Genomic DNA, 17551 nt, shown 5'->3' on the forward strand with positions numbered 1-17551 from the left:
AGTCACCAGTTTAATTGCAGGAAATGTTTAGTTGTTAAGTCATTTCTCATAAGTACAGACATTCACTCTGCCTGTTGGAGAGATAGAGAGAAGATTAAAGCGTCAAATTGCGGTAAAAGATGCTGTATAAAAGACAGGCTACAACTTTTTTTCCTTGTCCCCCCCCCTGGAATTATTCTCTAAAATTTTACTGTTTACTGTCCCCCCCAAAAATGAAATGGGATTTTCGCCCCCGAGTATGTTGTATTTGTGGGGAAAATGTGTCCAGCAAAAGACAAGTGCTTTGTCTGTGAATCCTGAGAGTTATGGTTAAGCCGATTTCAGTACTTGTAGTTGAAATGATTGTTATTTAGCCATAATTAATGTGTGTTTTGGGTGTGTTTTGAATCAATTAACCCTACAGCACTATAAAGAAACTCCACTGCCGACCAGTGTTGTAGAGGTGTAACTGCAGAATGACATAGACACAGCACCACATGAGTATAAAGGCTCACAACAGCGTAGGCCATGTGCATAGGCTCTGCATAGAGCTGACGCACAAGTATAAATCTGCCTTAATATGTGATAGTGACATTTCAACTATTCCACAGCACTAGATTTTAATTTAGTAATATAGGGAACATATTTCACGTAACATTTGACATGTTTTTAACACAACATATTTTGAACACTCGCCAAAACAAAGTATATTGAAAACTCTTAATTTCAATGAACTTCATTGGGTTAATTACTTAATTTCCTGAACAAATTGTGGGATTGGATCCAGTGAATGGATGGATAACCTTTAATCGTCTACAGTACCCTTCTTGACTTACTTCATACACTGCAGTGAGGCAGTATCAGAGGATAAAGGTCTGCCAGCGTTCTGTTGGTCGACAGATTGGTTCAGCTTCTGGCTCTGAGCTGTCACTTCTCCTTCGTGATGAAACCCCAACTTTTCCAGGAAGTCACAAACTGCCACACAGCCCCTTCCATCTGGGTCATACCTGTCCAAATGAAGTTAAAAATCTTAGCTGGCATAGACAAGAGCACATCAATGTCCGCTGCAGTAATTGTAATACCTCAGCTGGAGTACCTCTTACCTCGACCAAAGCTGGTCAAACTCATCAGGTCTCATTGGAAGAGCATAGGTAAAGAGGAGTCCCCTCAGACTCTCTTTATGGATCCAGCCTTGGTCGTCTGTGTCAAACTGGCACAGTACCTGATGGGAAAGAGTGCAAAAGGTACAGATCTTTGCATCGTGTAAAGATTCATTTTATATGTACATTCTGTGTTGCTAACCTTGGACATGTCTGCCCACTTGTAGCGTGCTTCACAGGCCAGGAGTTCATGGAGCTGCTCCTGTCTGTCAGGAGAGACAGAAAAACTAACACAGACCCAATCTTTTTCAAAATGGCCACGCATCAGTAATAATGACCATATAAGACTTACACACAAGCTGTTTGTGGCCCTGGTTTGCGTTTGCCATTATTTTCAACAACATCCACAAATTCTGCATAGTTGAGGTTGGCCCCTGGATGCAGGCCAATCAGATCCAGCAGCCGATCATATTCTCCCTCCCTGCAGAAAAAGCCCAGGCTGCTGTACAGCGCTTTGAAATCATGGCAGTCCACCACACCTTTACGATTCCTGTCCATCAGTCGGAACGCTGTCTGGTTGTCCTGATGGAGAGGGATTGGGTTATCAGAGAGGACACAGTCATTGATTGAATAATTGTGTGTACTGATTGTTCTTAAAATTCAATTCCTCCTCAGTTTTCACACTTCAAGAAAGTAAAGTTATAACTCGTAAAGCTGCCCTGTTTTCTTGAAAATAAACAAAAGCTGTGGACACATGCATGTGCATGTATTACGATAATTACATGAAACTAAGAATTATCGTGTTTTTGTAACCTTAGAATGAGCGGGTCCACCTCCACAAAGTCCTCCATGTTGTTTCTACAGTGGCCCAGAATGAACAAACCAAACACTGGCTGTAGATCGTGTCAGTCGAGTTTTTGCGTTAGCCACTGAACAACCTGGTCTCACTTTGAAGTCATCGAACAGCGGCACTTGGGCAGTGACTTCCAGTATCAGACACCAATGAAAAAAGCCACCCTTTCATGTCCGCATGATACACAGCCAGTCACTGTTATTGTTAAAAGGAATCTAGCTGTGTCAGGGAGAAATGTGGCGGGACAACAACTTAAGTTAAGGGGGCAAAAGTCTGCGTAGGGCGGGAGGGAGGGTGTTGGATGGGTCCAACAACTGCCAATTGAAAACATTGTAAAGCCAAACCCTGTTTTTTTTTTCTCTAAACCCATCCATGTGCTTTGTTGCAGTGTTGTACCAAGGTAGTGTGTTTATTTTGAAAGAGACTGTATGCAAACTGTACATTTCCTATGAAAACAGAAGTGTTTTTTGAAAACAGACAATGCATGTAACAGGCTGAAGTTGACACAGTGTCCCAGAACATCAACAACAAATGACAAGACATCCAGGCATCTCTCTCTATCTCCTTTGTTTCCTGTCATTTCGCTTATCAATGTATACATAGTGCCAAAATGGGTTCTGGTGTAATTAAAATCTTATGGAATATAAGCACACCATTCACATCATTCTTTTAAAGACATCCTTCTTTCTTCAAACTTAAATAGCTATTGAATGCATTACTGCTTAGAAGCAAATGTGAAAGATTTCCTGTTGCTCACCCCATGGATGATCTTGATCCTGGTCTTCATGACAGCCAGGCACTGCTCTGCAGTAAGCAGTGGGTTGACCTCCTCCTTATCACCATGACCCTCAGAGCACTGCTGCCCGTCTCTTCCTGTGGCCTCTACAGAAACCATGGAGAAAACAGATGTTTGATATTTGGCCTTTTAATCAGGCACGTAATCGCTGTGAGGGAATTATACCCAACAAATTGGATTTTTTGTTCCATTTTGTGAATCATTTGTGTTTTTCCACACTCCGCAGAATGTCCTTCATGTCTTCAAGCACACTGGGCATTTAACAGCCTGACCTAATTTACTTTTAATTAGAAGCACTCTTGTATTCTTAATCTAGGAAACTTGATTTTTTGTTGTTTTTTTTTGCCTCACAAACACGACAAACTTTACATCCTGGCTTTGTTTGATGATTCTTTCTTTTTTTTTTTTGTTATTTTTTCTACTGTGTTTCTTTTTACTTTTTTTTTTTTTTTTTTTAGAGGATACAAATTAGAGCGATGCCCTGCTGCTCTGTTTTCTGCTTCCAAAGCATATAATTAGCCCAAACAAGCAGAAATGAGTGCGATTCTGAATCTGTGTGCTTCTCTGCTCGGCTAATGAGAGACGAAGAGGCTCACTCTTACTCTATTTATAATCCAGGATGATTTCTCCAATGGCTCATGTGCTAAGAAAGACATCATTTTACAGGAAGCGGGGGGCTTATGTTTGATCACCGTGGGTGGGGTAGGAGTTGGGATGCAAGGCAAGACGGAGTGGAGGGGGACGGGAGCCTGGTAGGGAGTAGGAAGGGATTTTAAAAATCTCTATTTAAGCATTGAAAACCCTGCCATGCAGAACTGATGGGATTGCTGACGCCGCTGGTCAAGATGTTCTGGCTGCCGTTCTCCTGTCTCACCCTCGCATTTCACCAGGAACACTGAGCGCTCGATCTGTCCATCCCTGAAGCCCAGAAGCTCAGTGAACTTTTGGAAATTCCTATCATCCAAGATGACCCAGCTGTCCTCTAGTATCTGGGGGCAAAAGAAGAGAAAGAAGGACAAGTTCCACTGTGCTTCAGGCTTCAGTTTGCATTGATTTGTCAGGGTCACAACTACGGTGATTCTCCAAGTACAACAGGTACATGCAGATATTTGACCTTTATCTTTCACTGACCAGCTATGGAAGATTTAAAATGCTGGAAAGAAAAGTTAAATGTAATACAAATTTTTATATGTATTTAATTTAATAAACAGATTTTTATTTGTAACGTTAATTTCCCATGCCACATTTAAAAAACACACTTGACTGATTAATCACGTTAAAGTCAAATTACAACATCGAAAACAAAGTTGGGCCGGCTAGCTCACAGCAAACTGCTATGGTAAAAAAAGCTGTCTGTCGTGGCTGCCATCAGCTCATGTCAACAATAAGCCCCACCCATGCTTCCGCCCCTAAAGCTGTGATTGGACAACTGATTTTTTTTTTTTAAATCCTGGCATGGACGATGTGACCAGAGATATTGGATAAAGCGAGATACCCCACTCAGCTCACTTCCTGATTCAGTGACGTCAGCGCCACGCCCCCGTAGGAGACTTGCTGCAGCTCTGAATGTATTGTCGTCAATGAGGAAAATGAACGTGATCACAATTTATGGTCAATTCTTTCACCCTATAGTCACTAAAGCAAATACTGGGTTCATTTTCCACAAGGCACACATCTTACCAACATTCTGACACTAAAGCTGCATTTTTCATCCACACAGATCAAGAGAAAGTTAACTTTGTTTGAGCCCTGTCTGTCTCAGAAAACAAGTTCTTGCGAGATCTCGTGATCTTGATAAACAGGCGGTAAAATTACAGTTAGCTTACATACAGTTATTTACCGCTAGTAATAAATAAAAAATGCCCAAGCTTTGTGCAACAATAGGCTGCAATAATAGGAAGAATGTATTTTCATTCCACCTGCTTCTCGATCCACATACACAGACACTGTTCAACACAGTGGTGGGGAGGGGGGGGTTGAGGGAGAACAGGCTCTGATTGGAGGGAGAGCTAACCACGCCCACTTAGGGGACAGGAAGAGTAACCGTTTTCTTAACATTGGATAAGCCTACGGTGGGGTATCTCCTTTATCCAATATCTCTGATGTGACCCATCTCGAAAAGAGAAAGCTCTCCTGTACCTCCTCATGAAAACTAGTGAGAGTGCTTTGTGTTCAGTGTTGGCAGGTCTATGCTGCTCTCTGCTGGACAACACCGAAGTGTAATACATCTCTTTGTTTTCTTGGTTGTGATTTGATTTTAATGTGACATGGAAAATTAATGTCACAATGAAAAATACTTAAGTCAGTCATTAAAGGAGACCTACGTCCTTATCTTCAGGTTCATACTTGTATTTTGGATTTCTACTAGAACATATTCACATGCTTTAATGTTCAAAAATCTCTTTATTTTCCTCATAATGTTTGCCTACACACTCCTTTATTCAACTTCTGCCTAGAACACTCCATTTTAGCGCCTGTCTCTTTAAGTACCTCCTCCTGAAAAAGCCTAGTCTGCTGTGATTGGTTTGCAGGTCTTCAGTATCTGAGCTCTCAGCGTCTCTTCCATGGATGTTTTGAGAGACCTGGATACAGCATTGGCGGCAAGGCCCTGTCCATACCCTGAAAGTTGCTCAGTGGGGCATAAGGTAAAAAAGATCTATTTCCGCAATATGAAATTACCCGGATGATAGGCGCTGCTTTTGCCTCACTGGGTCTATAGAGCCAGCACACTAGAGCAGAGCAGAGCAGAGTGATTTTTTTCTGGTTTAGCTCTCCACTATCTTGAATGGGGATAAAAAAATTTAATCTTGCAGCTCTTAAAGACTTTTGAAATGTCATTGGAGCTAATGGATTAAATCTTGATAGTTGAATGAATCATTTCACAGGGGTTGTGACCGGTGTTGGGCAGTAATGCATTACTAGTAACACATTATAGTGCAAACTTTTTCCAGTAATATAATATTACAGTTACCCCAAAACCAAACAATTCGTTACAGTGTTACTTTTGTTATCACTAGTGATGTTACATCTGATACTGCAGTCCCGAGGCCTGTGTCGAGCAAAGGGGGCGTGTCCAAATGAAGCCCGTGTCAAAGACCGTATCGTTTTTCAGGATATCACGTGACCAAAGACAAACGAGGCCTCGTTTCTCTGGAATTACGTGACTGCCTCGTTGTGTGATTCGAGTCGGGAAATACAGTAAGTGTTTTGCATGATCCGAGGTGATTCTGAAGATCGTTAAGTGCAGAGGATTGAGTGACCCAGTCACACAAGCACTCTAACCTTTTACAATACCTCATAAGGGGATTCTGGCATGTAGCCCACATGTAATATAACAGTAGGACTGCTGTACATCAAATGACCAGCAGATGTCAGTACTAAATGAGCTGTTAAACAGGGCTTCGTGTGATCGCCCTTTTGGCGAAGCAATCGGCCTGAAAGATTCAACACATTTACGGGGCTTCATCACACCATCACTAGTTATCACCCCACTACTGACTTGAAATACAACATCACATCAGCAGACTCATTTTCAAAACTGTCATGCTGCACAGGCACGTCACAAAGCAACAAGCTAGTTTGGAAGACGGAAACGCGTACCTTAGAGGCTGAAAATATTAGGGCTATAGTCTCCTGGTCGACTAGTCGATTATTTGGTTGATATGCTCTCGTCTGACCAAATTCTCATTAGTCGATTAATCGCTGTGTTACTTTCATAAGGAGAAAAGTGCTACATCAACAGCTTTCCAGGATTAATCTATCAATCAGTCAATCAATTTTATTTATAAAGCCCAATATCACAAATCACAATTTGCCTCACAGGGCTTTACAGCATACGACATCCCTCTGTCCTTATGACCCTCACAGCGGATAAGGAAAAACTCCCCAAAAAAAACCCTTTAACGGGTTTAATCTATCTATCACCCTCACACTCAGCGTCGCAGTGACACAGACCTCCTGTCTGTTTCTGACCAGTGTTGCCAAGTCCGCTTATTATAAGCGACTTTGGGCTTGTTCTTCTGTAAAGTTGCTTACAAATATTGGTAGTCATGGGTTGTGTTTTTTTTTTGGGCTTGTTTCTAAAGTGTAGTTGCTTATTTGGGCTTGTTCCCAGCTCCATAATAAGTTGTCAAGTAGATATTTTCGATATGTTATTTAAACGTAGGATAGTTTGTCTTGCCTGTTCCCTCTGTCCCTCCCCTTTCCCCATACACACAGGAGACAGCAGAGAGTTTTTTCCCACCCGCATCCTTCTTCTAATTGGCTCTGACCCTGATGGCAACAAGTACTAGCCAATCAGAGGCAGAGCAGGGCAATCTGTTTTTTTTCTGGTGAATTTTTTGTGAATTCAGGATGATATTTATTTGTGTGTGCAAATTTTAATTATCAGAGGTTTACTGTGTATATATGTACTTGGGACATTAGTCTATATTTGATATCCCATCTGTTTTCTAATGTTAATTAAATAATGTTAAAAGGTGGTTTAACTCCCACTTGTAGTCATTGTCCTGAAGCTCAGGGGGGAGAAAATAAATAAACTGTGTACCGTGGGTACAGTTTTGCAAAACTGCACACTGTTTATCAATCTGTCCACATGCATGTATATTGACAATCTGTACCCACACGTCCCCACGGATTGTAAAACAGTGCACACAGTTTATTTATTTTTCTCTCCCCGGAACCTAGGGGGGTCCGTAGAAAAAGTCGCTTGTTTTGGGCTTGTTTTCACAGGCCTGGTTGCTTATTTGTCTTGCGAGATCTAGCAACACTGTTTCTGACACCATTTCCCTCAGTGGACACGAAGCTTGTATCCACTTGTATTTCACATATAAGAAACAATAAATTGTGAAGACAGTAAAGCCTCCACTGAAATAGCATTTTAAGTCTTGTGTGAGATTTAGCCTTAAGGTATTTATACTTCGGGATTTATCCTGGCTTCATATGAGCAGAGGAAATCTCCGCTCGTCGCTAGGCTAATGTATACAATGTAAAATGCCAGGGTCNACCCTAACCAAGTGGGTTTTGTGCCTAAACCTAACCAGACCTTAACCACAGGGCATCGTGATGATTTCGGAACGGACTTTGGAGCAATGAGTTTAATATGGTCGGAACAATGGGATGTCGAACCAATGGGCTGTCGAACCAATGGGCAGTTCCCAAATGCCATAGGCTGGCGCTAATAATGTTAGTATGTTGTATTTTGTTTGGAAAACATGTTTAGTGTGACAGTTGTTTTATCGGTGAATCTTGTGAGATGCAATGGAGCCAAATTGTGTGCCGTTACATTTGTCAAATTCTGCTGTTGTCCCTGACTTTATATGAGAAGAGGGAAAGATCGCTAGTTGCTAGGCTAATGTATACCATGTAAAATGCCATAGGCTGGCGCTAATAATGTTAGCATGTTGTATTTGCTTGGAATATGTGTTTAGTATAAGACAGTTGTTTTGTCGGTGAACCCTGTGAGTTGTAATGGAGCCAAACTGTGTGCCGTTACCTTTGTTAAATGTTGCTGTTGTCTCTGGCTTTATATGAGAAGAGGAGAAGATCGCTAGACGCTAGGCTAGTTTATACAATGTAAAATGCCATAGACTTGTGCTAATAACATTAGCATGTTACATTGGTGGGAGAAATGTGTCCAGATAAAGACAAGTGTTTGTCTGTCATAGTTATAGTACACTATGTTATAGTGAAGCCAATTTGCGTACTTGTGTTTGAAATTGTCTCTATTAAGCCATATTTAATATGTGTTTTGAATCGACTTTATAAATAAACGTTGATTTGAACTAAACTTTAGAGCACTTAACACAGTACTCAGCTTGAGTTAATAGCGGCTCGGTCCCAGCAATGGGTCAGGCGTTAGGGTTGTGTTAGGTGAGTAGCCCGGCAGCCCAGCTTACATTTGCAATTAGCATTGTAAAATGTAGCCTGGCAGGCAGCCAGGCTAAAACATCGCTCTCACTCACGGAGAAGAGTAGGAACGTTAGCGTTAGCTCCCGGTGTTAGCACTAGCCGGCTGCCACTGGCTACTGGAGTAACTTACAGCTATGGAGCGCTTCTACCAGCTCCTCTAGTTAGAGAGCAGAGGTAGAGGGAGGTGTGGCTCATGACACACTTTGTTTTGGTCTACAGGCAGTGCACAACAGCAAACCTAGCGGTGAAACGATTTCGCTTTTTGCCCCTTTAAAGCAACACTTACCTTTCTGGCTTTTCTTTGTTTAGGTTAAAATGATATTAATACGCTGATGGCACAATAAAATGTGAGTGAATTCCACCAGAGATCAAAACTCATAATTACACCATTCTCATACGGTTCTAAGAAAACTCAGACCAATCATTGCATTGGATTTTGTATTGCATTCACCCCATTTGTGGCTGGATGGCGGCACCCTCAGCGTTCGCCTATAGTGCTTGTGCCACAGGCCGGCACTACCCCTTTGAAATAGAGACATTTTTTATCCCTCTGCTTTGGTGACAGCCTTGGCCAGAGCCATTATGTTTCACGGTTGTCTGTCCATCCGATTTTCGTGAATGCAATTTCTCAAATGCACCTTGAGGATGTTTTCCTCAAATTTGGCACAAACCTACACCTGGACTCAAACATTAAGTGATTAGATTTTGGTTGTCTAAGCTCAAGGTCACTGGGGCCTGGCATCCATCTCATTATCCCAAATGCAATATCTCAGGAATGCAGTCAGGGAATTTCTTCAAATTTGGCACAAACGTCCACTTGAACAAGAAGGTTTAACAGATTAGAACTAGAATTTTATTACTGAAGAATTTACAGGCTAATTATGACAAAAAACACTTCTGGCCATTATTCAATGCTATATCTCAGGAACAAAAGGGAAGACATTTGGTCAGATACTGAATTAGTGACACTGATTTTGAAGCTTGGGTGACTGCATAGATCTTCTGTGCTGCCAGGTTGAAGACGCTTATGAAGCATCCATGTTTAAGAATTTGTAGACACTCTCTTTGAAACATCCACAGTGAAAGCATTGCACTGTCATACATATGAGCTACATGAGTCTGGAGAGATATGGATGTCAACTGTAACTTGACTGGCTGGGGCAGCCTGTAATCCAGTTCCATTAAAAAATATCTGTTCCAGCTTTATTTACATATTTTGCCCTTAACATTCATCTTACGGATGAAGTTCTGAGAGTTAATTAAAATTAATAAACTGGAATAACAGGCTTGGAAAAGTGATCTGTCCCTTGATTTAGTACTTCATAGAACCACCTTTTAATTACAGCCATCAGTCTGTTTGAATATGTCACTACCAGGTTTGTGCATTAAAAGTGGGGAATATTAGTCCAGTCTTCCTTGCAGAGTTGTTGGAGCTCAGTCAAACTGCCTGGTGAGAGACAATGGACTGCTCTCTTCAAGCCCACCCACAGAAGGACAACTTTTCAATCCTTAAGCTACTGAGTTGTTGTTTTTTTTGGTGGTGTTTTTAGGGTTGTGAACTACCCATCTTCAGCTGTCTAGCAGAGGGTCACAGGTCTTCATCAAGAATTTGGGTGTGCTTGGCAGCATCCATTTTCCCCTCAATCCTGACCAACAGCCCAGTCCCCACTAAAAAGAAACACCCTCACAACATAATGTTGCCACCACCATGCTTCACAGTAGGTATGGTGTGTTTTGGGTGGTGTATTCTTGTTTTTGCCAAAGATAGCACTTGCAATTTAGTCCAAAAAGTTCAATCTTGGTCTCATCTGACCATAAAACCTTTTGCCACATGGCATCACAATCTACCAAGTGTTTTCTTTTCTTTTCCAAAGCAAAAATTAGACTTAGTGTGGCACTTTTTTTAGAAGAGGCCTCTTTCTTGCCACCCTGCCATGCCGGCCAGCTTTGAGTAAAGCTTGTAAGATTCTTGTCACATTCACAGACCGACCAATCGCAGCTATAAAGACTTGCAAGTTGCCATTAGCCTTTTGGTAGCTTCCTCCTAGCTCAGCCTTCCAGTTTGTATGGACGGCTCAATCTAGGCAAGGTGCTGGTGGTGCCACACACTCTCCACTTCTTAATGATGCTCTGAACAGTATTCAGAGGGATAATTAAAACCTTTGAAAACTTTTTGTGCTGTCCTAACTTGTGCTTTTCCACAACTTAATCCTGAAGCCCCTTTGAAAGCACTTGTGCAGCCACGGTGAATTCTTTTCAGTACCATGCACTACTAGTAGTGGAACCCTGAAGGAACAGCTGGTTTTACTCTTAAGTAATCAAAAACACCACAGCTGATATCAAATGAGAGCCAGTTAGCCTGGTGTGTGGTCTGGAAAATGATTGCTTGTACCTGAGCAAGTTAATAATAAAAGCTGATTACTTATGGGAGCCAGGTATTTTGTGTTATAAAATATAATAACTGTTCCTATATTATTTTCACTTTGATGGTAAGGGTTATAATGTTTTATTACAGCTAGAAAAGTTAGATTTAATTAATTTTAATTCCCCAATATAATGTGAGAAAAGGTAGGACACATTTTCTGTAGGCACTGGATATCATGATGATAATATTATATGATAGCACAGTTAAATTAAAATAGGAATGCTCGATAATATCAGCATGTCATTGGTTTCGGACAATATTGGCATTAAAATGAAATATCAGAATTGGCCGACATGCTTTTTCTGGTGGGCTATCACAATAGTAAGTATGCATAATATGATGTGAATTCCACTACAGAAGAGACTTGATGATCACTAAAATTAGGTGGGGGAAAAAGTGTATCAATATATTAATAATGTTATCGGTCAAATGAGTTGTTACATATTGGCATATTGGATATTGGCAAAAAAATCTAATCTAATATTGTGTATCCATATATTAACACACAAAATAGAGTGCATTAAACATAAACTCTAAAAAAGTAATGGCTGTAGCCACCATATCAGCATCCATTGATTTGTGGACTCACATTTTCAAGCTTTGATTTCTTGATTTTGGCATTGTGGCTGTCGCCATCTTAGATTTTTAGAGCCAGAAGTGACCAAATTTGGATGAGAGGGTGGAGCTAACCCCTCACACACACGATCACCAAGTTCTCTCATTAGCAGCTAAGCCAGTAGTACGCACTGTCTATAGAAACACAGCGCACACTCCCTTCGGGGTGAAGAACAAATGCACTCTGCAGCGGCTGTGTATGCTATTGACTTAGCTGCTACGAGAGTCCGCCGGGAACAAGAGCTACTATACAGTGCACAAACAAGAGCTACTATACAGTGATAGCCTCTTGTTCAGCAGCTAACAGCAGCTAAAGTTAGCTTGCCCACAGTAGTGAGCAGTAACTGCTGGCAGGCTGGGTAGCCGCTTCAGCCAGAAAGACTTAAAGGTATGCTAGTGACGGCTGTTTAGCTTGTGTTTATATGACTGTGGCATTTAACAGAGATGTTTATTCATTATTAGACTGAAAGAGCTGAGAGCTTGTTGGGTGTAGCGAACTTGCTGCTAACACACTAGATGAACAAAACAACACTGACGCTGTAGAGGTATTTCCTAACATGTATAATATGTTTTAAAAGAAATCACTTATAAATATAAATAAAATTGATTGATTGACTTATTGTGTTTCACTTTTTTTTAAAAATCCCCTCTATCCATCTGAAGACCTTATCTCCACTCCGAGTTCGGTGGTACAGCCAGGGATGAAAGTAAGCTGGTACGGTCTGGTACTGTGTAGGCCACTTAAAGATTCAGTGACGGTACACAGTACCAGGAAGAGGAGAGAGCGGCTGCCTGCTAAAGCCCACATTCAGAACCAGTCACGGCTGCATTTTAGGCCAGAAAATAGATCTGCTAGCAATGCAGTTTTAAACACCACTTTGTCTGTTTATTAATTGCTTTTAACTCGTTCCGAATTGCTTCTGAACCGTCCGTGCTGTGTTTTGGTCCATGCTTGACGGAGCCTTGTCCAGACATCGCCCTCTCTCTTCCAGCCTCTCCCCTGGGAGAGAGTCCGGTGGTCTCCTATGAGCCCAGCCTTCGAGATGTGCAACACTCCGTTAAATGTCATTCAGTTCATCAAAAAATATCCCAATTAAAGTCAGTAGTAGTGGGGTGGCATAGCTAAACTATCGTTCATTTTGTGATGAAAGCACCAAATTTGGTACACTCATTGCTGAATATATGTTGTACCAAATTTTGTGCTTTCATCACAAAATGAACGATTGTTGTGATATATTGAGCTAGGCCGCCCCACTATAGCATAATAAGCAGATATGTTCCATGTTATTTTGTTTAATTTCAACAACACAGAGAACAGCTTGAACAAGCTGCGTGTGAGCTAACAATCAGGGAGTTTACTCTCAGCAGTATGTGACTGCGCATGCGTATCTACTTCCGAAACACAGCGGGTGGGGTGCGTTTGATTTATTGTACTGGGACGTTTGATTTTTCCACAACTGGACCACGGACGTCAAAAAACGCTGTTAAACATTAAAACAAATATTTTACTGTACACATTGTGAAGTGTTTTTATTTCTTAAATATATGTTTTTATTTGTTTGTTTGGTTTTTGACTTTGCTTTTTAAAAATGCATGAAGCGAGGAAAGGTGAACAATATGAAGCAGTGAAGGTTTTGGTAATAGTACCGGCAAGAATTTAAAACTACTTTCACCCCTGGGTATAGCACAAAAAGTGTGATAGAGTCATCAGTGATTTATTAGATGATTACAGAAGTAGAACTTCATTCATTCTATTGGTCTAAAATTTGCAAGGTTTCCTTGATTGATATCTCAATATTTCTAAATGGACAAACACCAGTGCTCATTTTTGAAAATTTTGCTAACCTGTTATTCTAAAATGTCAAGTTTTTAAAGTCTAAAAGACTTTTTAAATGTGGTAAAATCTGTCAAAGTTTATCAAATAAAATATGTGCTGATAACACCATTTGATTCCTATCGATTTGATTTTAAGTGTCCTTACCAAGTTCAAGGGGTAAATGCATTATTCAGCAGAACGGATCGTAGCTGCTAAGTAATGCACGCCCTGAATTACTGCGAAATTCATGCTCCAAGCCTAGAACATGGGGTCACTGTCAATGACCCACTGTCATTCTGAGATAGGTGAAAGGCAGGTACACTTTTAAGATTTGTCAGAATTCACATTTGGTGCAAAACTAATCACCTAGCGCACGAATGCCTTGCCTTGTGCACAAATTACATGTTTACTATTAATTAGCATGTATCTCATCAACCTTATATCCTGGCCTGGTCGTCTTTTGTTGGTGTTTCTGACTGAAAAATGCCAATGGGAGGTAGCTCACATCCTGTAAGTCAGACTGCATGAAGGGTTTAAATAAAGAATGGCACCTTTAATTATTATTATTTAAACTTTACATTGTTCCACACTCACCTTGTGTACATCTGTCTCTGTTAGCATCCCCTCAGAGCTGTGGGTGATGGCCTGGATGCGGTCAGTCAGGCTGCTGTTGCGTTGCTCTAGCCTTGATCTCATCCTCTGGAAAACAATGTCCAGGATATTGAAGGTGTCTGAAGTGACCTGCAGGCTGAAGGGAGGCCGCTGTTCCCTGGCTGACTGAAGGCTTGACTTAGGTGATGTGCAGCGGCTGTAGGGCAGATTGTTTAAAGCTCAGTAATACAAGGGGACTATGAATAACAGATGGTCTTTACAGGGCTGCATTCAAGAATCTACTTGAACAATTCAAAGTGACCAGTAAAGTTGGAGTCAAAACCTGTTCCAAGTTGAGAGTGAGACCGGAGCAAATCATGCTGTAATCCAACTTGAAATATAAACATGCAACAACACCTCTTCAGATGTAAAAAGTAATGGTTAAGATAAACTAGAATTACCGCCTTGTGGTTATATGTTTCCATGAACAAGTCATGTTGCAGTGACATTTTACATTCATGTCTATCCAGAATGTCATCACTTCATCATTGTATTCTATTAGATAGTCTGTTAGATAGATGATAGATAAATGTGTCATAATTAATGTTTGAATTCTTGAGTAATGGCCTCAACAGTTTTAAAAAGGTCATAGTGACCTTGAACCACCAAGTTCTAATCAATTCATCGTTGAGTCTAAGTGGATGTTTGTGGCAAATTTGAGGAACTTCCCTCATGGCTTTTTGAGATAGCGTGCTCACAAGAATGAGACCGACCCAAAGCCACAATGACTTTGACCCTTGATGACCAAAATCTAATCCTTTCATTGTTGAGTCCATGCAGGTGTTGGAGGCAAATTTGAAGAAATTCCCTCGAGGCATCACATTCACGAGAGTGAGATGGATGCAAGGTCACCCTGACTTTACCCTTTGACCGTTGACCACCAAAATCTAACCAGTTTATTGTTGAGTTTAAGTTGACATTTGTACCAAATTTGAAGAAAATCCCTGTGTGTTCATGACATATCGTGTTCACGAAAAAGAAACATACATACTTAAGCACGCACATATACGGATGAACGGACAACTTGAAAACATAATGAGAACTATGTATCGGCAGGATGTCCGTATTTCTACCTGTCACGGCCCAAAAATGAAGTCATAGGAAGTGACCACCACGAGTTTGATGGATCAGGGGGTTCAGCTTAAGGGAGTTAGAGGAAAGAAACTGATAATAGCAAGTAAATGCTATAGCTAATACAGTAGGGCAACAGCCACTACAGCATAGGTCTGAGCCACATACTCTATCTCTTTCTATGCTCACCTCTCAGTATGGTTACCCTCCTCTTGGAGTGAGGGTGGGTATGTTTCATCTGTTAGTGGTACTCCCAGGTTTCTGAGAAAACCAGTGTAAGAAACCAACTTAGAAGAACTGCCAGGTCTAGAACTGGAGGTCTCACAGAGCCTGGAAACACAAAGGTAAAGTCTGAGAGTGAGCTGAGAAAAACCCAAATTCAACCCCACACTGAGCAAAGGTCATAGTTTCATCACTTGACAGTCAAACATGCAATGCATCATACTGTAGCACCAAAACAAGTGGGGTTTTTTTCACCATTAAGCATGTATGATACATTGTAAAGTTTGTGGACTCAACCGGATTGTACCTTCAAATTATATTTTATCACTTGGGGGAAGAAAAACAAGTTTCCTCTCTGGCAACCTGACCAATGTTAGTCCAATATTTACTCTCCTTTTACCTCTAATTTGGTCTCCACCAACTCCTGAGAAAAAATTGCTGCCTCCACCATGTGTTGACCAGCTAGCTGCTTACTTTTTCTATCCACCATTTGGTGCTGAGCACATGGCACAGTGCCAAGTTTTAATATTTTTAGCTGAAAACAGCTGCCTTCTGCTGCTGGAAACAAAGTTAATGAGAGTGGGAAAGTCAAAACACTGGGTTAAAAAAACTCCACAGAGCTGAGGGGAACTGCAGAGGTGAAATGTTTTTTTGTCATTTTATACTTTGAGTAACAATTTTTGCGTTTCAGAGTCATTTAATTCATCTTTTTTACAGAAAGTAAAAAAATAAAAGTCTCTATAAGACCTTACATGCACCAAAAACTACCTACTTTAAATGGGTAGGGCAACATTTTTTTCAGTATTTAATGAAAATAAAAAATTGCAAAGTCAAAGTGCAGTCCAGAGGGTTGAAATACTTCTTCATTTTCAAGTCATTCAAGCCACTTAATCAAAACACTGACAATCAAGTGAACAAAAATGGGGCATCTTGATAGTGTTCCTGCCTGACACTTTTAGGACAGTGTTACACCAAATGACTTTTCAAGCGATTTCATTGTCTCAGACCTTTCCATGTTGGAATAAAATTATGACAGTGTTGGTACAGTTGTGGCGTGCTCCCGTGATCTTAGCTGTTTAAGGTGGTAATATAACTCAGTCTGAGCTGTCTTAAGTCTGTCTTTTTCTCTTGACGTTCCGATAAAAACAAATATGCTTAATATTATTGTAAGATTTTAGTCTTGGCTCATCTCTGTCGTGCACCAAACAGTAAGCAACAAACTGGGTAGATAGTAAACATTAAAGAGACATTGGTGAGATGCAAGACCATGAACAAGTCTCTGTTCTCTTGTACTGTAGTAAAGGAAACTGGTGGAACTGTGGAGTGATCAAGAGTTGGTGTGTAACTGTATTTGTGGTAAGGACTTAGAAGTGTGGGACATATGCATTTAGATGAAAAAATCATAAAAATGAGCTTTAAAAATATATATACATTTATAATTAATTTTATAATATGGTGTTAAGTAATAGCTATTTGAAACACTTTCATTTGAATTCATGTCATATTGTAATTGAATTAGCAATTTTATGTATCTCAAGACTGAGACCAAGGTTGTTGGACATGAACAAAAGTGGTGTTTGGACCCATAAAATTCTCCATAAATTTAGTTAAATCACAATATTTAGTAGGTCATTTTTTGTTTCAAGATGTGTAATAATATTGTGTTTATATTTATCAGGCATCCCACTAAAATAGTGCCTGTTGATAAGTTAAATATTTTTGACCAGTATGTATAGGTTAATTTTTCTGCAATTGAGTCTGGTAGGAGCTAGCTAGTGGTGTCGCTTATTTGGCGACTACGCCTAGTTAGGCCATCTCAACCCAACAGTGCAACTGTGGAAACATTTTGTGTACCCTCCAGACTCCCCCCAGGCTGCCCCATTGAGTGAGTGGCTCAATTATTAGCCTCAAACCCCCTTTAGCTTGTTAACTATGTTATCACTTCTAGCTCTGTTCGCACAGTTAGCAGTGTCAGCATGGCTGGTTGTACTTACATAGTAGCAATGCTAATGGGGTTTTGCAGGCCTGAATTGAAGCCACTTTATCACTCAGGCTGTCTCCGCAGCAACCAGCAGTAATCACAGAATAAGCAGTGCCGCTAGCTAGCTCTTAT

General features: G+C 40.6%; 2 protein-coding genes across 2 annotated transcripts in view; one reads left to right on the forward strand and one right to left on the reverse strand.

The window, feature by feature from the left end:
* scube1 (signal peptide, CUB domain, EGF-like 1) overlaps window positions 1-17551 on the forward strand; it is a 647001-nt gene that overhangs the window by 413768 nt on the left and 215682 nt on the right. The gene's annotated exons all lie outside the window — the stretch shown is intronic.
* efcab6 (EF-hand calcium binding domain 6) overlaps window positions 1-17551 on the reverse strand; it is a 95464-nt gene that overhangs the window by 20090 nt on the left and 57823 nt on the right. The window contains exons 13-20 of the mRNA XM_050036042.1: window positions 15406-15546; window positions 14089-14302; window positions 3603-3717; window positions 2690-2814; window positions 1432-1661; window positions 1282-1345; window positions 1083-1201; window positions 816-986 (exon numbers count right to left, since the gene is read on the reverse strand). Of these exons, the coding sequence (XP_049891999.1) occupies window positions 816-986; window positions 1083-1201; window positions 1282-1345; window positions 1432-1661; window positions 2690-2814; window positions 3603-3717; window positions 14089-14302; window positions 15406-15546 (1179 nt within the window). The remainder of the gene's footprint in view (window positions 1-815; window positions 987-1082; window positions 1202-1281; window positions 1346-1431; window positions 1662-2689; window positions 2815-3602; window positions 3718-14088; window positions 14303-15405; window positions 15547-17551) is intronic.

The sequence above is a fragment of the Epinephelus moara genome, chromosome 23 (assembly GCF_006386435.1).
Source record: "Epinephelus moara isolate mb chromosome 23, YSFRI_EMoa_1.0, whole genome shotgun sequence".
NCBI lineage: Eukaryota > Metazoa > Chordata > Actinopteri > Perciformes > Serranidae > Epinephelus > Epinephelus moara.